Consider the following 24,286-nt stretch of genomic DNA (forward strand, 5'->3'; position numbering starts at 1 on the left):
CCATTTTGGGTGGTTCACGCGGAGTGTGTCAGCATTCACGGTTGCAGTGAAATTTATGTTATTTGTGCACACCTTATTTTTCCGTCTGGTAAGGAGGAATTTCACCTGGTTGTGGGCGTTATTGCACTGAAGTAGAAGATATTTCTTTGCTGTTGAGCACCTATATGTTTTATCATTTATGGACACTTCAAGAGATATACACTGGACTTTTTTGCACATCCCACTCACCTTTATCCAAATTGTTGTTTTTGCATAATTTTGGAAATCTTATTATTTGTTTTAGCGCACCTTTTGAATTTAACAAAGGTTTTCTTTGCTGTGTAAAAGAGAGACTTTTTGCATTTAAAGCTCAATACTTTTTCTCCCCGAGGTTTGAAAGAGTAGCTTACTACCCACAGTGTCAAATTCTGATCCATTCAGTTGTTCTTTTGGTTATTGGTCCCTTTTAGGGAGAGTTCCTCTACCTCGTCCACCTAACATTTAGTTTATATACACATACATATCCATTTTTTATATTATTTTTCCCATCACCCCTTAAGAGTGTGTGTGTGTGTGTGTGTGTGTGTGTGTGTGTGTGTGTGTGTGTGTGTGTGTATGTATATATATATATATATAAAAAATATACTTTTTTTTGTTGTATTTTTATAATTCTCATAACTTATTTCTTATTCATTAATTTTTTTTTAATCATGTTAGGTAGTAGTTTTGTGTGTGAAAAAAAAAAAAAATTATATATATATATATATATATTATATATATTTATTTTTTTTTTTTTTCCCCTTTCCATCAGCCAATATATACTGTTCGCAATAGTCGTTTTCCATTTGTTGTAATAACCTTCATGGGGGAGGGGCCAGCATGGATGTCCATCTCTTCCCCCCCTTTTCCCACGTCACACATTTAAATCCCTACCCTATTCACAATTGCCAGCTTTTTGACCCAACCAAGGGGCGTGGCCCCGAAACATTTAGTACTATAGCTGGCTTCTTTTCTGTCCCCGCCACACTGGCCCAGTGCTACACCCTCCCTGCTGCCCACACACCGCTGCCACCTGGGTCTAGTTCTGCCAGACCTGTGACGTCATTTCTGGGCAACGTGCACGGCTTCACTCGTGGATTACACGGCAGCCCTGCAGACACTGGTGGGTCTGTCTTCCGGGGGGGGGGGGGGGGGGGGGGCCCTGAGCGGCTGCACTCGACGTCCATAGGGCTTGTCCCGAATACAGGATCCTCCACCGGCTTGTGAGAGATAAGATTTCTCCCCGCATACACGCTGTACTGTTCTTGCTGGCCCAGTATTATGTGTACACAGGTGACCCGTACCTTCAGTGGCTTGTTTAATAAACTGTTTTTATCTTCACCTATGATGAACTGGCGTTTTTATATTCTGCTCAGGCATAGCGCTTTATCCCTTTTTTTGTTGTCTATACAGGAGTCTCCATTTACAAAGCAATTCACGTGTAAGATTTCTGTTTATATACTAGCACAAAATATAACTCACCACATATGGCCGCTGGAGGCCTGTAGAGACACATGACTACTGTACTGAAAAGCTGGCTGCTCCTTAGACAGAACAGGCTCCTATAAGACATCAAAACACAGCCCAACATTAGAAAGAACACACAGAAATAGCAATGATATTAAAACAAGTTACACATATCTGCATTGTTTTTATGAATGTTCATGAGCAGATAGGTACAAAAACGTTACTCCAAGCCCCCTTTTTACACTAGAGCATAGTGTCGCTTGAAGCCTGAAAAAGTAGGAGTTTCCCCTGAGCTACAAGCTTTAAGAGATTTTGACCCAACAGACTTCAATAAGTGCCGGTTCACACTCCGACTTAGGGGGCGACCTGTGAAGTTGCGTGCAGCGCGACTTGCACGGACTTCATAAAATGAATGTCAATGCAAGTCGCCTCCAGGTCGCCCCGAAGTAGTACAGGACCCTTTTTCTAAGTCGGAGCGACTTGTGTCACTCCTATTAGAACCGGTCCTGTACTACTCAATGACCGCGACGGTGCACGACTTGCCAGGCTGACCAAGTCGTCTGACAAGTCGTATTAGTGTGAACCGGCACTAAGAGTACCTAAAAAAGTGTGATAAACATGTGTGTTTTCTGATTTTTTTTTCCTAGTAGTTAGCTTTCCATTGGCTTAAAAAAAAAAAAAAACCTCAAACCTGCAAAAACCAATATCATCACTAGTAGACATTCAGCGGTTGCTCTTTTGCCTATGACTTTTCTTTCATCTATTTTGCTATACTGTGTAGAGAGATACAAGGAAGCTACCAAATTCATGAAGGTGCAAGCTATCACCAGCAATCTCACCCATTCCAAGACCCAGCCCTCTGATAATGTCAAACTGTATAATCCAGCAATCATTGAGGAGTGAGAGAAAATTAAAGAGTAAAGGAATGTTGACTTACCTGTAAAATTTTGTATCTTGGAGTGCAGTACAGGCTGGATAGTAACAGACCCTGTCGTATAGGCTGGTACCTTCAGGTGACTGGACAGACACTGACCAAGCTTTGAAGACAATGGGTCCCCCCCCCCCCCAACAACCCTGCCACACTGTGGACTCACTGTAGTGAGCAATACAAAAAAACATAGGAACAGAGGGGAGGGTGTCCTGTGTCCTCTACTGTACTCAAAGATATGGTATTTACAGGCAAATCAAAATTCCCCTCATCTTAAACCGTACAATACAGGACACAGACTTGACATTCACAGACCCAGGGATATGCCCAAGCAATGAATAAAAAGGGTGAACAACAACAAGGCAAAAAGAACTGTCAACAGGCCTAACAACAAGTGTCAGACTCAACAATTCAGAGTGCTGCCGCAAGAACCTTGTTGCAAAAAGCTGCATATAAATTGGAAGTCCATCTTGTAGAACAAGGAAAAGTTATGAATTAGAAGAGCAGGTAGCGGCTTTACAAAGCTGGGAAAGAGAGGTTTGGTAATGAAATGCCTAGGAATCTCCTACCGATCTGGTAGAGAGCACATATTAGTGCAGGAGGTGCTTTATCTTTTAGGGTGTAAGCTCTTGAGATTAGAAGTCTTAATCTGCAATAGGATGTCCCTTGCAAGGTCCTGAGGGTAGGATGAAAAGGGACCCTGTCCCTGATAAAAGCTGTAGTTTTGAGGTAGACTCGGATAGCTCTGAGGTGGGGGGATGATACCACCCTTAAGGGGAAAAGGAGGATCTTGGGCACAAGACAATTTTGTCTTTGTGAAGGATGAGGAAAGGCTCCTTTACAAGAGAGACACGCTAACTTAGAGACAGCTCTGACAGACACCAAGAAAGTTACCTTGCAGGAGAGTTTATCCAAGAGGAGTTCCCTGAAGGAGTTCCCTGAAGGGTTCAAACAGTGGTTTCTGCAGCGCAGAGAGAACCATAATCAGGTCTCAAGGAAGCACAGGGTGCTGTAAGGGTGGTTTGCTCCCAAGTATACCTTGAAAATTTACAAGGTTAAAACCTTTTCCTAAGGCCACATTCTGGTCCAGCCCTGATTGTAGGAAGGCCAGTATGTAAAGGCATAGAGTAATCTCTGGGGGTTAAAATGCCTATGTTCCTCAAGGGCTTCTACCTCCTAAAATACAGAGCACACTCAATGCTTAACCCTAGCTTCAGCCTTCAGCACACGACTTGGAACAAAAAATCCACCAGGTATTCTCCATGGCTACTTTCCAGTGAGGGGGCGCCCGCACTCCAAGGAGGGTGGGATGGGCGTGTTAAATCTTGCCTATCTCGGGGTCCAAGATTTGTTGTTACAAGGGCGTAAAAAAAAAAAAAGTTCAAAAACGACTCCACTTTCTTCTTTCAAACCAACCAGAATCTGTTTAAGAGTTAAATTCAGAGAAAGCCACGAATCAACTTTTGTCCCAGGGAGTAGTCATTACAGTTCCTATGGAGGACAGGTTCAAAGGATTCTATTTAACCTGTTCACAGTAAAAAACACACAGGCGCTTTTATTCTACCCTGGACCTAAAATCCCTAAACGAGTACTCTCAAGTAACGAAGTTTAGTTTGGCATCCGCAATGTCAGTTTTTTTTCTTGTGAGAAAAGGGGGAATACCTTGCATCCGTAGACATCCAAGATGCCCATCTGCATATTCCTATTTTGCCACCTCAGAGCTTCCTACGCTTAACAGGAGGAGACAAACATTTCTAGTGCCTGTAAGATGTCACACTGCACACATACAGCCATGAGGCTGAAGCACTTGCCTTGCATCTACGCAATACAGCAGAATAGATGACAAAATGTAAAATTATAAAAAGAAAAAACAAAAAGGGAAGGCACAAACACCTAGTGCATTACCAAAATTTTACTGGGAAAATATAACAGGCACAACTGAAAATCCTCATGTGTGAATAGGGCATTAAAACCACTGCACTCCACCTTGGACACAGGACTTACCCTGCCAACAACACCTCGACCTCTCACAGTTTCTAGAGTTCCGGAGAGACTGAAAATCCGCCAGTGACGTTCTCTTAGCTGAACAACTTCTGCTCCAAGATTCTCGAGGCGGATGCAGTAACGCCACTATAGAGGGTAAAGCAAGGATTAAAATGTAATACTAAATATATCCTATGGAATCAACAATACCCGACACTATATGTGTGAACGCCATCATCAGTACAAATACCCAGAACAAAAGTCAATTAATGGAAAGCATAGAAAAAAATGGGAGCTAGGAATGCCTTTTTTCTTCTTTAGATGCCTAGTTATGGAACACCCAGAACAGTGAAAGTTTGGCTCTACTACCCATTTACTCCAGGCCATTAACTTGGTAACAAATCGAAGATTAAAAGGATACCCTCCAATGGCTTACAACGGTAAGGAACATTTACTTTAGAAAGGTTAAACTGAAACCAAAGAGATAATTACCCAATAAACATGCGAATTTTGGGCTTCCTATAGGAAAACAGAGAAGGAAAATGTTAGATTACACACAGTTCATACCATAAACACTTTTTTATTACATTCTTAAAGCATAATTTCTTATTAAAGTGGTAGTAACATTTTTTTATACCTACAGGTAAGCTTATAATAAAGCTTGTTTGTAGGTAAAATGAATATTTCCTAAACGTGAACCGCTTAGCAGATATTGTAGGGAGCAGCAGCCAGTGATGTCACCGGCTCATGCGCTCTGAAGGAACAGCATACCCGTGCTGTTCCTTCAGAGCTCTGTGCCGCGGGAGTGATGTCATCGTGGCTCAGCCATTCAAGCGGCCCCAGCTCACGAACCCGGAAGGAAGACCATGTGAAGATGGAAGCCTCGGCAGAGGTGACAGCGCGCCACTGAAGGGGTTCGTTTCAAGGTAAGTGTTTAACAATGTGCTAGTATGTGGTGCATACTAGCACAATAATGCCTTTAGCTTGCAGGGTTTGTTTTTTTTTTTTTTTTTTTTAAAGCAGACCAATTGGCAAATTTAAAATCACAGATATGTAAGAAAAAAAACATAGTGAAAAAAACATAGAAAATTGCAGCTCATGGAGACATGACTAGAAGGGAGCATACATCTCCCAAAGTAAGGAGAGTCCCCAATGCAAGTGCCCTCATCTTAATATAGCGATTTCCCCCAACTTCTGCTCAAAACAACTAACCAAACCTGGCGTCATAGTGACAACTGCTACCACAACATAAAACGAAAGAAGCTCCCAAGCAATAATACAAATAATAATAAAACCTGACAGTGGTTTTAAAGCGGAACTCCATCTTTTCATACACTTTATATGGTTTGTTTTGGCCAGCTTTGTCCAAACTACGTCCCTTACAAACATATGAGGAAGCTGGATGTGCAGTATAAACTGTATGTAGCTGCGGCTACATACAGCATACCGCACTGTGTTCCGGGTTCAAGCCAAGACTTCCAGTCTCATACCCACAACACAGTACAGTCTATCACAGCAGCGCTCAGCCAGAGAAGCAATGTATTCTATCAATGATCACAAAGCTTCCTCCGATTGGCTGAGTCGGAGACGGACTGATGTCACAACCTTTGACTTAGCCAATCAGAGGAAGGTTGGTATTCACTGATAGAATACATCACTTTCTTTGAATGGCTGAGCGCTGCTGTGCTAGACTCTGTGCTTCGGGTATGAGACTGGAAGTCTCGACTCAAACCTGGAATACAGTGCAGTATGCTGTATGTAGCCTCAGCCACATACACTTTATACCGCACATCCAGCGGCCTCACGTTAGTGAGGGACATAGTTTGTTTGGACCAAGCTGGCCCAAACAAACTATGTAAAGCGTATGAAAATGAAGTTCAGCTTTACCCTTCTTTACTCTCAAAAAATAAAAATAAAAGTTATTAGTTGGAAATTCTGTTACAATGTGTCATCAAGAGCACACAAGTGTAAAATAAATTTACTACAGTCAACACATTTCTGAAAAGAAATCTCTGAACACAAAATACTTGCAGCATATAGCCTCAGAGAAGTTACCATTCTGACTCCATTAATCTGAAGTGCAGCAGTGAAAGTAGAGAATTACCTTCACTTGCCTAAAATTATGAAGTAGCTTAATAGTTCAAGGAATTGCAACGTCTATTCAAGGCTTCTAACACAATTATTTGGTATTTTTAAAGGCATTCATTTTAAAGCAAAGCCAACACACCAAAGCAATTTAAAAATCGTAATACAGACCCTCATCCCCATGTAGAAGGGGATCACAGTGACCCGAATCTGCTCAGTGGTCTCCCTGTGTACATCTGAGAGCTCCAGCCACGGATGGTTCTTTTCCTGCCAAGCACGCAATGTTTCCCGTGCTACAAATGGTGGCACTGCAAGAGTGAAACTGTCTTAAACTCAGATATAACTAATTTAATTTTACCCTGCATAAGGAGAAAGTGTGCTTTTTACCTTTGGTTTGATCAAAACTCAGGAATCTCTCAAACAGTTCATGCTGTATGGGTACTTGATCAGTAGAGTTGTATGGAAGTATGTCTTCATGGCTTACATAATCTAATCCTTTATGTAAATAGAACATAGGAAATAAATACATTGATAATTACGCTAAGTGACAAACATATAAAAGCAATTTTAATATTGTTACCAAAACCTTGTTTCATTTAGGCCCTGTTCACACCTGAGCGTATTTCAGCTCGTAAAACGCTCATCTCTGAAGTCTCAAAACGCCCAACAAGCAAAATCCAATTCATTTCAATGGCCCCTGTTCACATGTGAGCATTTTGTCTCCAGAAGAAAAATGCCTGAAGCTCAGAAAAGTACATGAGCTTCTTTTTTGGCTGATTACAAGCGTTCTTGTTAGATGTCAAGGCCTTCCTCCAAAACACCTGCAAAAAACGCCTGAAAAAAGCCAGAAAAAAAAAAAAGCCTGAAGAAAACGCCAGAAAAATAAACCCCTGAAAAAAGCCAGAAAAAAAAAAAAAAAAAACACCTGTTAAAAGCCCCAAAAAACGCCTGAAAACTATACGCTCAGGTGTGAAAGGAGCCTTAGTCATTAGGACATCTAATTATAACCAATTGCCAAAAAATACCGAAGAAGAAGACGACTCACTTACCAGGAATTGCATACAAAGCTCTGCTATCATCATGATTCGCAAGAAACGTCACTGCTTCTGTCTGTGACCTCTGTGACTAACAGGAAAACAGAAATCAGGTTATTTGATTCCTATACCACACCAGGGCTTACCAACTATTGTGCAAAGAGCAATACTGTGCAGTAACCCATGACACCCAGAAGTAAAACAGTTATCTTATATAGCAAATTCTACCACAGCACTGTACAAAGTGAGGACATATAAGTTCATAACAATTACATTAAGCCCCCGTTCACACTGGGGCGACCTGTGAGGCAACCTGGTCGCCTCACAGGTCGCCTCCCATAGGGAAGCTGCGGACCCGTTCTGATAGGAGCGACACAAGTCGCTCCGACTCAGAAAAAGGGTCCGGAGCTTCTTTGGGGCGACCAGGAGGCGACCGCCATAGACTTCAATGTTACGAAGTCCGTGGCGGCCGCTCCGAGGTCGCGGCGCGCTGCTCGCACCGCAACCTCGGAGGTCGCGGTGCGAAGTAGCGTCGCCCCAGTGTGAATGGGGGCTAAAACACACAGATCAATTAAACACCACAAATAAAAGCTCTACCTAAAAGCGTACCAAAAAATAAATAAATCATCACTATTCTCAATACAATCTTAAAGTAGTGTAACTAAACTTGAAAGGTTCTCCTTGTTCATCTAGCTCTGCTTCTACATGGTATTGCAATCAAAAATGAGAAAGCCCACTTTTTTTGTTTGGCTATACATTAACCACTTACTACCCGCCCACCTTCAAATGACGGCAGAGTGGTGTAGCTATTATCCTGGGACGCCGTCATATGGAGGCGCACCAGAACAGGGGGCGCGCGGAGCGGCGATCGTGACTGCGCTGTGTTGCTAGGACCCGGCGCAATCCCGATCTCGGTAAAGAGTCAATGACATGACTCTTTATCCATGTGATTGGCTGTGTCCAATCACAGCCGGTCACATGTAAATGAGGAAGTGCCGTTATTCGGCTCTCCTCGTCTCACACTGTCAGTGTGTGAGGCAAGGAGAGCCGATCAGCGGCTCTTCCTCACAGGGGAGACAAAAACAAGTAATCAGGGCACTGATTACACAAAATGTAAATAAAGTGCCAGTTACTGCCCAGCATCAGTGCCACGTCAGTGCCGCCTCATCAGTGCCCATCAGTGAAGGAGAAACATTTATTTATTTTCAAAATTTACTCACAGAAAATAAGAAAACTTTTTTTTTTTCAAAATTATCTGTCTTTTTTCTTTTGTAAGAAATAAAAAACCTAGAGGTGATTAACTACCACCAAAAGAAAGTTCTATTTGTGTGAAAAAAATTATAACAATTTAATGTGGGTACAGTGGAGCATGACCGCGCAATTGTCATTCAAAATGTGGTAGCGCTGAAAGCTGAAAATTGGCCTGGGCAGGAAGGGGGTGAAAGTGCCCTACATGTAGGCAAGTGGTTAAAACCCAATAGTACAGTTTTGTTATTAAAATATCTGGTAAAGTCATTACATTTTTAAATGCAGATCGACATGACCTTGCACATTCAAACACTGAGATGCCACACAACACTTTTGGTTTCTTTTCTCAGGTTCCCCAACCAATTAATCTCCAAATATATGGTCTTGCTCTAAATTTTCAACTTTTCCTGCTAACAGCTCGATTACTGATAACTTGCCACTCTCATTTGATAACTTGCCAATCATCTGTTCTCCTGTGTAGGTGGATAATTTTAGCTGTCATATGAACACCCTCGTCCACTACCTTTTGAAGCTTAATGGGGGTATAAAACCAAAGCTCAATCACTTTTCTACTACCCACCCCCCAAAATCAACCACCTATTACTCCATTATTTCTTTATTTTTTCATTTTTTTTACAAAAAATATGATTTATCTCCACCTGCATTGTAACGTGCCAGCAAAGACTGTTAACAGGTTTTACAGAGCCTGTTCGGGTTTCATCGTTTCTGTAAGAGGTGAACGGTGCAATATCCTTAAAGAGTAACCCTTTTTTGAGAAAAAAAAGAAATCCCCTCTGGGTGCTCAAAGAACATTGCAAAGAACAAACTTTGTTGCAGATTCCTAATTGTTTCAACAAACAAGCTGTTTGTTTTGTTATGTGAATGTACAAAATGTATCCGAATGGGAGTGACTTTTTCATCGTTAATCAGCTGATGCACCTGCAGGGTCAGCAATCATATAGAAGTGTTTAACCCTTTGGTGGTACCTCAACAAGAAAGAAATGTATGTTGTAGACTAGCAGGGATTCCCAAACTATGGCCCTGCAATTGTTGAGGAACTACAATTCCCATTATGCCTAGTCATGTCTGTGAATGTCAGAGTTTTATGCCTCGTACACACGTGTAGATTGTCGGCCACGACCGATCGGCCGATTTTCGGCTTGTTAGTATGACGCTTCCGACAGCGCACTTTCGGCCAAAAAGAATCTGTCGTGCAAGCATTAAAATTTTTGTATGCCGACACCAGATCGGCCGATTGTTCGCCAGTCAATACAGAATTCGGCCGACAGACAGCAGATTTGCAAGACTGGGCATGCTCAGAAAAGAAAAAACACAAGGAAAGTTAACCATCACATGACATCACTTCTGCAGTCGGCTGTAGTCGGCGGACAAAATTCTTGTGCAGTCTTTTGCACTTTTCAACAGACAACAGCCCGGGGACAAAAGACGGCCGATCGTTCGGCTGACGATCTGCACGTGTGTACGGGGCATTAAAATGCCTCATGGGATGTGTAGTTCTGCAACAGCTGGAGGGCCGTAGTTTGGGAATCCCTGGACTAGAGGATGCTTAAAATCTGACTTGTAACTTAATGCAGGTTTCTGGGAAAACCAGTGAACCAATGGAAAGCCGGAAATTACATTTCTGGGGAAGTTCAAGGCCACCAGGTTGCCATATTGCATTGCATTTTACAGAAAACCACAGCGCTGCCAATCGATAAGGAAAGGTAATTTTTAATAACATTTAAGTAAAATATGGTTTGTGTAGCTAGCAATTGTATATGTAATATATATTTGCTATTCTTTGTCCCACAAAAGTGGAGTTAAAAGGAAACTCCACTGTCGTGGGGGAAAAAAATAGCAAAAAAAGAAAAAAACAATATAGTCTATACAATTGCGACACAAGTCCTATTGTAATTTAATGTTATTAAAAATAACCTTTCCTTTCCAATCTGCAGCTGCTGTAATTTTCTGAATATGCAGTACAATATGGCTACCTGGAGCTGTTCTGTACACAGAATGTATACTGACCCCACCCCAGAAACATTTCCTGCTTGTGTGATTGGCTCACCAATTTTCCCAGAAGTCTGCCTAAGATACAAGTCAGATTTCTGGCATCCCCTGCAACAAAAATGTAATTTTTGGAGAGATACTCCCAATAGGAACACATCTAAGGGATGCAGGCCCAGCAGAATTCCTCATTAGAGCCCTGCAGCTGCACAGCTGACTAATTATGAAACCACTCCCATTAGACCCACTCAGCACAGAGGAACACACAGGGATTTCTTCAGAATAGCAAAAGATAGGAATCTCCAACAAAGGTTGTTATAATACTTGCAATGTACATATATCACCCAGAGGGAAATGTTTTTCTCTCTCAACAAAAGTGGAGTTACTCCCTAAGCAAAAACCTTGATAAGAAACCCATGTCTAGGACAGGAGCTGTAACTAACAGCTACAAGGTAAACTAAGGAAAAATGAAAGGAAATCCAGACCACAGGGGTGGCATGATCTGGGCTTGAGATCCACATCTTTGAAGCCCCGCATATAGTAAAATGTAATGAAAATAGAACTGCAATTCGCCCTTAGAATTAGGTTTTGTTTTTCCCAATATAATTCTGTAAATCATACTTACTATATGGGGACAGTCTCTGGCATCGATTAGTACTTGATAGTAGGTATGAGTTTTGCCCTTGACCTCTTTTGATCCATGAGTTGCTGAAGTCTCTGCCCTGCCAATGCAAAATAACTACTTTTTATATGAACTAAGAGGAACGTATACATTAGGATTGCCATGTTGCCCTCCCCTCATATTCAGTTCTTTGTAACATCCCTATTGTAATGGAGAAGAAGATATCCTCTGTTCTGGGATGTACCATAAAGAAAAAAATCTGATTTTTGGTTGACCTGTAAAATCCTTGTCTTGTAATGTAGTCTAAGAAAACAGGATCTTATCCCTCTGTCTCTGTAGTCTATGGCTTACTACAAATACTAAAGCTTAGCCTAACGGGTAGGGCTTATGCATGGAAGGGGACTTACTGTATTTGCTAGTGTCCGATCATCTAAGGGTGGCAGCATAACCCTATCGAGATATATACGGATTTTTATTTAGACCAACAAAATATATTTGCTTCCATTAAGCCAGCATTTGTGAGCAAAATCAGAGCAGGTATGAAAAGCAGACAGGGGTCCCTTGACACTTAGGGCATAACAGTTATAAGTCGGTTTACATTTTGCTAACTGAATTGGTGTCAAATTAGTATGTTGAAGTATAAACTTACGGGAAAGCTTATTGGTTAGTTTCTCAGTGACAAAACATGGTTGGTTAAAACCTCTTTCCAGGTCTTGTCAATATTAGGACCCAAATCAACCTCACACAAAAGACTCTGATTATAAGCCTGGGCTTGTGCTATGGGGTCCTAGAAGCCTGTGAGGAATTCCAAAATAATCTGTTTGGGGGAAGTTCTAACCATAGGAACAGCCAAACGTTTATCCACAAGCACAGATTGGGCCCACATTACCTGTTGACTGAATGTCTATGCTAAATCTATCAAAAAAGTAAAGATTTACACTTGTGCGGGACACTGCATGTGATGCGCACCACATTCCTGTGCGGCGTGATTTGAGCCAGGGCGGATTTGATTTAAATCAAGACGATTTAATTCACAATTTAAAGAGCCACTTTTAGAGCCCATTCACATTGAGGCGACACAACTTTGGGGGCGACCTGTGAAGTCGCGGTGCGCCACAACTTCACATAATGGAAGTCTATGCAAGTCGCTCCCAGGTCGCCCCAAAGTAGTACAGGACCCTTTTTCTAAGTCGGAGCGACTTGTGTCGCTCCTATTAGAACGGGTCCTGTACTACTTAATGGACTGCTGACAAGTCGCCTGACAAGACGCGCTAACGTGAATGGGCTCTTATCCCTGTCCTGTAGCTGACCCGCTGGAGAATAAGTTTACCAAAAATGTAAATATTGCAGAATATACAGCCTCATGCTACATAACTAAGCTCTATTTCATGCTGAATAAACTAAATTGTTAATTTATCTTAAATAGAATAACTATCTTTAGATAAAATGCTTTTGGAGTAAAAATTTCTTAAAATACATTTGATAAAATTAAAAAAATTAATAATTATTGATTATATTATTGATTTAAAAAAAAAAAAAAATCACATTTGTTTTGATTTTCTTTTTTTTTAAATTAATCAATTTTTATCCACCCTGCTCAAATCGCATCACATCCACACCAAAATGGTGCAGAACCCTTTTTTTTCCCCCCACGCCTGAATCGCATTGTATTGGTTTTCACACCTATGCGATATGATTCTGGCAATCGCACTGCGTTTTGCAATGTGTTTTGGGGTGTTATTCTAACATTCACACCCGCAGCAGATTGCATTGATGCTGTGCGATTCCTATGCAGTGTGATGCGGGGAAAGGCAGCGAATATTGGGAGTTTCCCGCGTCGCATCAGTGTGAACCAGGGCTAAGTCTTCCTTTTCTGTATGGTATTTTTTTCTCTTTTAATCTACATTGCTCTGACAATGCACTGCCTATGTGCCTTACTATATTTGGAGCTCCTAACATTGAATCTGAATGGAGCTCTTCATGATTGCATGTTGGTATTTGTAGGTCCTCATATCAGATTGTATCTGTTATAATTCACAAAATTTGTGCAGCTTTGTAAACATCTTATTAATGTTATTGTCATACCTCTGAATATTTAGACCCCTAGCTGAAAAGCTTTGTTAGCAGATCCCCACATCCTGCGTCTTGTTACTAAGATATGAAAACTGTTGAAACACTCACTGCCAATACTGCAGGAGTGAAAAATCAATGTTTTTCACACCCTAGCAACACGGCACGATGTGGGAGTTTGTCAGCTAGGCTTCCAGGTGGCCTAAATGGCCTACAGGTATGACAATAAAACTCATTTAAAAAAAGTCACAAAGCTAAGCAAGTTTTTAAAACCTACCTGCACAGTCAATTTCCTGTACAATGAGCAATGTGTCTATGTCTCATTTACAAGGGGAGCATATTTAGAGGTGGTTGGGATGTGAGTGAAGTAGGTACGTGTGGGGAAAATAACAAATAATGATCAACGATCAAAATATTTAAATAGCGGATTGTTAAGAGGCACCATCTTCCAGAAGAACCAAACTTTAGCAAACGTCACAGGACATATGGTCCAGATAAGCAAGATAGTTTTTACCAAACTAACTTTTCTGAGACAGGAGAAGCAACATCTCGATCGTAAAGTCTTGCTTGCCATGGGAACAAAACGATGCCTCTGTATCCAAAGACACTATGAAGGAAAAGCTGCAACAAACATGTTGAAAAACTTATGAGTACAAAGTAGTTTAGTCATTAACCTTAAATAAACACAAAATGACAAAACTTCACCTATTTGCATCTGCTTTGGGTATACTAGATTTTTGTCATATTTAAACTAAAAGGTAAAAATAATTCTATATTGGAGATAACTTTGCTAATCTATAAAAATGTATGTTTTTCTCCATTGAAAATGTCTTCCATATTTTGTGCCATTTTAAAATTAGATTTAAAATAGCAGGAAGGTGATGCAATTGTTTTCTTCTATCTCTGGATTTTTTTGCACCAATTCCGCCACTATTTTTTATGCTAATTATATCTATACCCGAGGACAAAAACGCGATACTGCAGGTTACCAACCCTTGATGTGTTGGCTGTATTCGTTTGCTTTATTCAGGCCAAGCACATTCCGCAAGTACCAAATACCTGATCGTGCAAGAATTCCAGTGTTCTTTAAACTTTTCATGCAGGAATCTTAATGTTAATAGCTATCTTCTGTTAAGTACAAAACTCCTCTCTATGTAACAGACGAGGACAGCAAAAAGCGATTGTAATCCAGATGAAGAAAGCCGTCTAGGTGGATAATGCTCCTCCATGGATAGAGTGAGCAAGCCACCATAGCACTGAAAATATTGCTGACAAGATCAGCAATAATAAAAGGAGATAAAAGCATGGAAAAACAAATGCATCCAACCACATCCAAGGACTGGTAAGCTGCAATAACTTTCTTTCCTGTTTAGACATTCTTAAACTTCGGGAAAGGGGTAACATATTCAGTTTAAATACATACATTAACTCTTTTACTTGTAAAAGAAAAAGATTCGTTTGCTAAAGCCAGGCTTGTGATCCATACATTATACTAGGGTGGCACCAATACGTTTTTTTTATTGGCGAGTATGAGTACAGATACTTTTGGTCAAGTACTCGCCGATACCAAGTACCAATACTTTGCAATAAGATTTGCTTCAATAAAAAGAAAAACCAAATCGCGCTGCAAAAAAAAAAAAAAACGCATTCTATTTCAATAGGAATGCAGTGCGATTCCTGTCTGAAATTATGTGATTTTCCCCACTGCGTGTGTGCGTGTGTAGGTAGGGAAAAGCGCTATCTAGTGGGCAGTTAAAAAAAAAAATTTTAGAACTCACATTACATATCTGGCTACATGCAAAATAATCTACATAGGTGTCCCGATCTGCCGATGATAGCAAAATCTGGGCTGCAAGAGAAGTTTCGGGGCACCGTGGGTATAGGGTGGAAGTTATGTGAGCTTGGAGGCGGACCGCCTATACATCTCCTTCGGAGGCCATGATTTGCCATCATCAGCGGACCAGGACACCTATGTAGATTATTTTTGCATGTGGTGGTCAGATATGTACTGAGTTTTCTAACATTTTACTGCCCACTAGATGGCACTTTTCCCTTTCTATTCACACAAAGAAGCGATTCAGATAGGAATGCCACTGCATTCCTGTTCAAATCACATGCGATTCTTTGCAGTGAGATTTGCGCTCATTCATTTTGTACTAATGCATATCCCACCACAAAGTATCGGTTTCAGTATTGGGAGCATTTGGACGAGTTAAGATACTCGCGCAAATGCTTGGTATCGGCACCTGCACTGGTGCATTCCTAAATTATCCTGCAATTTTTATTACTACTGTAAAATAATACCACAGCAATAAAGAAGCCTACCCTCATTTTGTGATTGGATTACCAGTGCACTGACATATATTTTGCTCCCTTTTGTCCTGTACGCAGGTTCACTGTTGGGTGACAGCCTTGTGCAAAGCATTGGACTCACCTGGCTCAGACCATTTCATCCCCTTTTTTCCAGCATGGAGTGCTGCTGAGCAGGTTATTCATTTTTTAATGATTTAAAGATGAACGATCATTAATTTTAACTCCCCAGGGGACCAAGTATATATAGTACTTGGTCCTTTTCTGTTGTCCCCAAAATGCACCCAAGTTGTGGCTATTCCTCAGAGGGCAGTACAGCCAACACAGAACCCTGCTCCCTCTCAAGTTGAGTGATGTCACTTTTAATATAAATGAACAATCAGCACTGCCTGTTCATTTATATTAAAAGATCACTCAGAACTGCAGCGCAGTGTAAATTATCTACCCATGCCCTGTCTGAAATAAAAGCAGCCACGGATGGATTACACAAAGCCATAGCTCTGAGTGATCTTTTACCAATATGAATGAACAAGCAGTGCTGATCAATCATTCATATTAATAACAGATTACTCAGAGCTGCAGCACTGTGGGTCTATCAGTGGCAGCAACACTGTGTGAGCTTTCCATTTTCTAAATGATCAGCAATATCAGACTGGTGCAGTGTAGGACACAGCCTGACTGCACTGACTGGTCATCCATAAAACAAAGATCACTCAGCACTGTGTGATCCATTGGCTGGGCTGGGCATGTGTAAAAGCAGCCCATGCTAGGCACACAGAACCAACACAGCCTGACTGCACTGACTGGTCATCTATAGAGTAAAGATCACTCAGCACTGTGTGATCCATTGGCTGGGCTGTGTAAAAGCAGCCTCTGCTAGGCACACAGAACCAACACAGCCTGACTGCACTGACTGTTCATCCATAGAGTAAAGATCACTCAGCACTGTGTGATCCATTGGCTGTGTATGTGTAAAAGCAGCCCCTGCTAGGCACACAGAACCACAGGCTGGGATTTTTGCTTTGTTTTTTAATGGCAGCACTGGTCTTCAGAGTAGTCCCTGCTCAATAATAAAAACAGACTCCTTGCTAGCGATTGGGGAAACCTTTCTGATCGTGCTGCTTAGAAACTAGTGGACAGATTTGAATGGGCCAACAGCGAATAGAGTTAAATAATATCTAAGTTCAGCTTTAATGCCGTATCTGATGTGGACATAGTTCAAATTTCTTACCTGGCCTGTTTCATATTTCCCCTGGTGCTTTGGCACTTCAAAGACCCCTACTGTCTCCAAAACTTTACCCTCTGGTCTATTCCTGGAATAAAAAAAGAATTATAGTTCAAAACCACATTTAAAACTGAAAAAAGCAAGTCTAGCATAACAATGCTTGCAGACTACAAACGTAGGAAGTTCAAAATGCTACAAATTATTTTAAGGAACAGGCAATATTTGAGGCTTAAAGTGGAATTCAATTCTCCAGTTCCTTACAGCTGAGAAAGGTGCCATCTTACCCACTATCAGCAGTTGCCATGGTGCTGCACATGTGATCTGCTATAAACTATATCATTACTTGAGAGCTGATAAACTGTAAGCACACTGGCAACCCTGACAGGTTTTACCAGAAGCATGCCTTGAATGTTACTGCTACTGCTTAAATAAATTGGTGGATTTAATCCTGCTTCAGGTCTAAGCCCTGATTCACACCGGTGCGGCTTTGAAATCGCACTACTTTAGCGCGATCTTACAGCCCCAGATCACTGCGGTTTGCACCTCCGATTTCATTGCCGCTTGTAACTTCATTTAACAGAAGTCTTTGCAAGTCGCAATAAAATCGGAAACAAATAGTGCAGTAACTTTTTTCTGAGTCACAGCACTTTGAACCGTTCCATTGCCAGCAATTGGGTGCGACTTGTCACACGATTTGGAACTGAATGGCATGACAAATTGTACCGTGTGAATGAGGGCTTACTGTAGCACTGCTTGTAAATTAGGGTGAAACTAAAGTCCACATATTAACCTCTGCTCCAACAGTTTGCACATCTGTGCGCTCCCTCCCAGGCCCAACATCTTCTCCCTAAGTCACTCCTGGTGCTTGTCTAACGCCATCTTGATTAACCGGCATAGGATGACATGACTTCCGTGCATGCGCAGTAGTTTAATCATCCCAGCTCTGAGGCAAAAATGTAAACTCAGCTGTACATGCGCAGTTCAGCGTACCTCTACAGAACACCGGGCAGGCCGGTGTGTTTATTTTATTGCAGATGAGACATTGCATGTATTTTCTGCAGTAAATAGCCTGCCTGCTCGTAAGTTATTTATTGGGCTAGGACCACGAATGTGCTCTTTCCTCATCTGACTTACACAGGCATGTCATAATCCTTAGGCTGGCCATACACTATACAATTTTCTTATTCAATTTCCTTTAGATTTACCTTAAACTATGTAGTGCAAGGGCCTGCCTGACTGCATACAAATTGAAAGTGTTTAGGTTTGACCCTATATTACATGGTTTTGGTAAATCTAAAGGAAAGTTGAACAAGAAAATTGTATAGTGTATGGCCAGCCTTACATAGTACTGGCTAGTTACCTATCATTCAGCACACGCACAAACATCACCAGTCATGGCCCACATACTTGCAACATGGAATTCTATACAGTGCATCCGGAAATTATTCACAACATTTCGCTTTTCCCACATGTTGTTACAGCCTTATTCCAAAATGGATTAAATTCATTTTTTTTCCTCAAAATTCTACAAACAAAACCCCATAATGACAACGTGATAGAAGTTTGTTTAAAATCTTTGCAGATTTATAAAAAAAAAAAAAAGCTTGTGTTGCGATTTTGACGCAAATGTATTGCCTGGCAAAAATCTTCCTGCTAGTAATGGCATTGCAATCACATAACACATTTTTCTGCGATTCTGGAATTGCAGCGATTCCGCCCATGATTCCAACTGCCTAGGTGTGAATGGAGCCTAAAGGCCCGTACACACGTACCGATCGTCGGCATACAAACGTCGGTGGACGAAGGATCTGCCGATTGTACGCGTGTTAGTATGGTGCCTCCGACAGATGTCTGCGCACAATCCGCGGACAAAAGTCTTTCGTGCAAACATGAAAATATTTGTATGCCGACACCAGAACGGACGATTGTTCGCCTGTCAGTACACAATTCGGCCGACAGACCGCAGATTTGCAAGACTGGGCATGCTCAGAAAATAGAAAACACAGGGAAAGTTAACCATTACATGACATCACTTCTGCAGTCGGCGGACAAAATTCTTGTGCTGTCCTTGTGCTGTCTTTGCACTTTTCAGCAGACACCGACATCCCGGGGAGAAAAGAGGAACATTTGTAAGCCGACCATCGGTACGTGTGTACGGGGCTTTAGTGTAAATCTGCCAGTACATCTAACACTCCCCTCCCCCAGACTGACAATGCTGTTGTCCAAAGGTGACCCCTGTGCTCATTCATCCAGAGTGGGGGCACTCTAATACAGGATTTGCGTTACTAGCCAGATCACCAAGAGAAAACGCAGGGTAAAAAGCCTTAAAGCGGTAGTATCCTGCTTTTTGACACTTTTACCTACAGGTAAGCCTATAATAAGGCTTACCTGTAGGTATAATTAATATCTCCTAAACCGGCACGGTTTAGGTGATATTTGCAGTGCATGCAGCCGCTCACGCGAGCGGCGCATGGGCTCTGAAGGTCCGGGGGGACCTTCAGTTTTCCTAGCCGGCATTTTGCCGGAAAATCACTCCCGCGCGCATGCGCGGGAGTGACGTCATCGCAGCTCCGGCCAATCACAGCGCCAGAGCCGCCGAACCCGGAAGAGACGCTTCCGGATCATGGCGGCGCCGGCAGCGATGTCCGGGGGTCTGCGTCGGGGCTTAGTTCTAAGGTAAGTAATGCATAATGAGCTAGTATGCGATGCATACTAGCTCATTATGGCTTTGTCTTGCAGGGTTTTTTTTTTTCATTTTCGGGTTTACAACCGCTTTAAGCACCATTCACATGGGGTGCAGATACGAGTCTTCCATGCATCACCGTCTTTTACCAGGACAGGAATGCATCCCCATGCCACTAATTTCTATTGGGACATGCTGCTGCTAATGTAACATGTGGGTAGGTGCGGGTCCTTGAACACATATTGTGCGTTTGGGGAACTGCACCCATATATTATTTTAGGACATAGTGGCTGTCCCCCAATAGAAATCTATAGGACACCAGCACAGGGATGCACGCCAACAGCTGTGCATCTCCGTGCCAGGAAAAGATGGTCCTCTACGGGAGACATCTGCTCCCTATGTGAATGTGCCCTTAAAAAAGAAAACTGATGTAGCCACAATATCTAATAAGGGTTGCACTGATAACATTTTTTACCAGCAAGTACAAATACTGATACCTTGGCGGTGCGATTTGAGTCGATACAAAATGAATGGGCTCAAATCGCACTGCAAATAATTGCATGCGAGAATGCAGTGCAATTCTTGTCCCATTTGCATGCAGTTTCCCCCACCGCTCCTGTGTGAACCCAGGCTGAAATCAAAACCTGGGCTCACACAGGAGCGGTGTGGAAAACCGCATGCGATTTGGACAGGGATCGTACTGCATGGCGCATTCCTGTTCAAATTGCATGTGATTCTTTGCAGTGCCAAATCAAATTTATTTTGATAAAATGTTTTTAAAGTAAAAATCTATCTAAAGATATTAATGTATCATAAATAGAAAACTAATTTAGTTTTTTTCAACACGAAATGGAGCTTAGTTTTGTCGCATATCCATAGTCTGCATATATGTACTGGAAATATTGAAGAATATACATTTTAAATATTAAGAATATACATTTTTGGTAAACTCATTCAATGAATCCAAGCTTAGATAACATGTACTGCATTGATGCATTCACACAATTTCACACTAACTACCAGCAAGAGTCCTTACATTTAAAGTGCACCTGTCATTTCAGATCCATCATGGCAGCGCCTGTCAGCGGGCATCCACTCACCTGCTCCCGCCACGTCCCTCACCTTGTGTCACTGCCGCATCACCAGCTGTCCCATTAAAGTGAATAGGACTGTCGGTGAGTCAACAGCGAGTCAGAGGAGGAGCTGCTGCCGTTTGCCTCTCCTCCTCCCTTCAATCTTCTGGGACACGCCAGAAGCCCCAGAAGATTGCCCAGCCATTCAGGACGCACAGCACGACGCAAGCTGTCATAGCCAGGTACCCACACTAGTGATGCCGGTGACGCTGAGAGGAGAGGGAGGGGAATCGAGGCTTCGGCAAGCCGCATTGCTGGATCCTGGGACGGGTGAGCGTGTGTTTATTAAAAGTCAGCAGCTTCACATTTTGTAAACACAGAAAAGGCTGGAACTCTGCTTTAACCACTTGCCGACCAGCCGCCGCAGGTAAACGGCGACAGCTTCCCGTGAATCGCTGTACCTGTACGGCAGTCCGTGGGAGCGATCCTGGGGGCACGCGCCCACTCTTCAGGGGGGAAGCCAATCCACGGGGCCAGCAGCCGTGACTGCCGCTGGGCATCCGCGATCACTCCCCGTGAGGAGAGAACGGCGGTCTGCTGTCGTAAACACAGCAGACAGTTGTTCTCCCAGGTATCAGCACAGAGCTCCTGTGTTCCTCCTATTTATTCCTCCTGTTGATTTCACAAGCCCATCACCCCACAGTTAGAAAACACCCCCTATGATCACATTTAACCCTTTGATCACCCCTGGGTTAACCCCTTCCCTGCCAGTGTCATTACAGTAACAGTGCATATTTATAGCACCGATTACTGCAGTAATGTCACTGGTACCCCAAAAGTGTCAAAAATGTCAGTTAGGGGTCCGATCTGTCTGCCGCAATGTCGCAGCCCCATAACAAAAAAATCACTGATTGCCGCTATCACTAGTAAAAAAAATGTATAATAATAAAAATGACATAAACCTCTCCCCTTGTTTGTAGACGCAATAACTTTTGCGCAAACCAATCAAAATACGCTTACTGGGATTTTTTTCTACCAAAAATATATAGCAGAATACAAATTGGCCTAAAATTGGCCTTTTAATTGGGAATGTTATAGAGCAGAAATTGAAAACATTTTTTTCAGAATTGCTCCTTTTCTTTGTTTACAGCGCAAAAAATTGAAAAACCGTGGAGGTGATCAAATACCACCAAAGGAAAGCTCTATTTGTGGGGGGGGGGGGGGGGGGGAGGACATCAAATTTTCTTGGGTAAAGCGTTGCACGACCAAGCAATTGTCCGTTAAAATAACGCAGTGCCGAATCGCAAAAAATGACCTGGTCATTAAGGGGGGAAAATCTTCCAGTCCAGAAGTGGTTAAATCAAGCCTTTTTTTACTAGTTTATTAAATCAAATCCACCCTGACAAAGTGGTTGAAAGAGCCCAGAGAAGATCAACAACACAGAAAAGCCAAAATGTATGAAAATAAAGCTTTAATCTCACAGAATGAACTATACCATGAGCCCATACAGGGCCGGGGTCACCTATAAGAGGGTGCAGCAGCTGCACGGATATAGCCGCTGTGTCCAGGATGACATCTATGTGTGGGTCACCAAACTGTCTGTATTTGGGGACACGCACCTACACGGCTATCATATTGGGACTCAGTGATGATCTGTACAGACGTCTGGCTGCGTCCCAGTTGACATGAATGGGATTGCCTCCACTGGGATACAACGAACACCCATGTAGGTATAGCCGGCCCTCCATTGGCATACAATATAGTAGGCTGAAATCCAAGGGAGAAAAAGACCGCTCCAGGTGGGCTGGGTGTCAGGTGCTGGTCGGATCCGTTGATCCAGAATCACTTGAAGCAGAAGAAAATGACCGCACTCCGATGTAAATCAAAAATTGGAGTAAAATTTATTCCACATCAAAACAAATGGGCAAACTGGAACAACACACTGTGGATGCAGGACACAAAGGCAGACGCGTTTCACGACTTAGAGATGTCGCTTACTCATTGCCAACCAATTGGTCCTGCCTTTGTGTCCTGCATCCACAGTGTGTTGTTCCAGTTTGCCCATTTGTTTTGATGTGGAATAAATTTTACTCCAATTTTTGATTTACATCGGAGTGCGGTCATTTTCTTCTGCTTCAAGTCATACAATATAGTAGGCCCATGTAAACAAGGCCTGTGTGAAAACTACTTTCTAAACTACATGTTGATTTGGCAAACTAAATGTGTTTGGGAAGTGGCGCTCAAGCATGCACAGTACAGGAGAGGCCAGCAGATCCCTATAGACAGGTCCTTATGAGCAGATCACTATAGACAAATCACTATGAGCAGATCCCTATAGACAGGTCCCTATGAGCAGATCCCTACAGACAGGTCCCTATGAGCAGATCCCTATAGACAGGTCCCTGTGGACAGTTCACTATGAGCAGATCCCTGTGGACAGATCCCTATGGACGGTTCACTATGAGAAGATCCCTGTGGACAGTTCACTATGAGCAGATCCCTGTGGACAATTCACTATGAGCAGATCCCTGTGGACAATTCACTATGAGCAGATCCCTGTGGACAATTCACTATGAGCAGATCCCTGTGGATAATTCACTATGAGCAGATCCCTGTGGACAATTCACTATGAGCAGATCCCTGTGGACAATTCACTATGAGCAGATCCCTGTGGACAATTCACTATGAGCAGATCCCTGTGGACAATTCACTATGAGCAGATCCCTGTGGACAATTCACTATGAGCAGATCCCTGTGGACAATTCACTATGAGCAGATCCCTGTGGACAATTCACTATGAGCAGATCCCTGTGGACAGTTCACTATGAGCAGATCCCTGTGGACAGATCACTATGAGCAGATCCCTGTGGACAGATCACTATGAGCAGATCCCTATAGACAAATCACTATGAACAGGTCCCTATAGACAAATCACTATGAGCAGGTCCCTATAGACAAATCACTATGAGCAGATCCCTATAGACAGGTCCCTATGAGCAGATCCCTATAGACAGATCACTATGAGGAGATCCCTATAGACAGATCACTATGAGGAGATCCCTATGGGCAGATCCCTATGAGCAGATCACTATGAGCAGATCCCTATAGAGAGATCACTATGAGCAGATCCCTATGGACAGTTCACTATGAGCAGATCCCTGTGGACAGATCACTATGAGCAGATCCCTATGAGCAGATCACCATGAGCAGGCCCCTATAGAGAGATCCCTATGAGCAGATCCCTGTGGACGGTTCACTATGAGCAGATCACTGTGGACAGTTTACTATGAGCAGATCACTGTGGACAGATCACTATGAGCAGATCACTGTGGACAGATCACTATGAGCAGATCACTGTGGACAGATCACTATGAGCAGATCACTGTGGACAGATCACTATGAGCAGATGACCTATGGACAGGTCCCTATGAGCAGATCCCCTATGGACAGGTCCCTATGAGCAGATCCCCTATGGACAGATCACTATGAGCAGATCCCTGTGGACAGATCACTATGAGCAGATCCCTGTGGAC

The 24,286-nt window shown here is 42.5% G+C and overlaps 1 protein-coding gene across 2 annotated transcripts in view; it reads right to left on the reverse strand.

The window, feature by feature from the left end:
* Positions 1 to 24,286, reverse strand: part of POLDIP2 (DNA polymerase delta interacting protein 2) — a 30,321-nt gene that overhangs the window by 3,696 nt on the left and 2,339 nt on the right. The window contains exons 2-10 of one of the 2 annotated variants that reach the window (XM_082244278.1): positions 17,004 to 17,085; positions 13,986 to 14,083; positions 11,396 to 11,492; positions 7,531 to 7,606; positions 6,869 to 6,976; positions 6,653 to 6,789; positions 4,889 to 4,915; positions 4,418 to 4,543; positions 1,501 to 1,580 (exon numbers count right to left, since the gene is read on the reverse strand). In XM_082244278.1, coding sequence (XP_082100404.1) covers positions 1,501 to 1,580; positions 4,418 to 4,543; positions 4,889 to 4,915; positions 6,653 to 6,789; positions 6,869 to 6,976; positions 7,531 to 7,606; positions 11,396 to 11,492; positions 13,986 to 14,083; positions 17,004 to 17,085 — 831 coding nt within the window. The remainder of the gene's footprint in view (positions 1 to 1,500; positions 1,581 to 4,417; positions 4,544 to 4,888; positions 4,916 to 6,652; positions 6,790 to 6,868; positions 6,977 to 7,530; positions 7,607 to 11,395; positions 11,493 to 13,985; positions 14,084 to 17,003; positions 17,086 to 24,286) is intronic. The other variant, XM_082244279.1, reaches the window with a different exon arrangement.

Source organism: Pelophylax lessonae, assembly GCF_965119305.1.
Source record: "Pelophylax lessonae genome assembly, chromosome: 2".
In the NCBI taxonomy this organism is placed as follows: domain Eukaryota; kingdom Metazoa; phylum Chordata; class Amphibia; order Anura; family Ranidae; genus Pelophylax; species Pelophylax lessonae.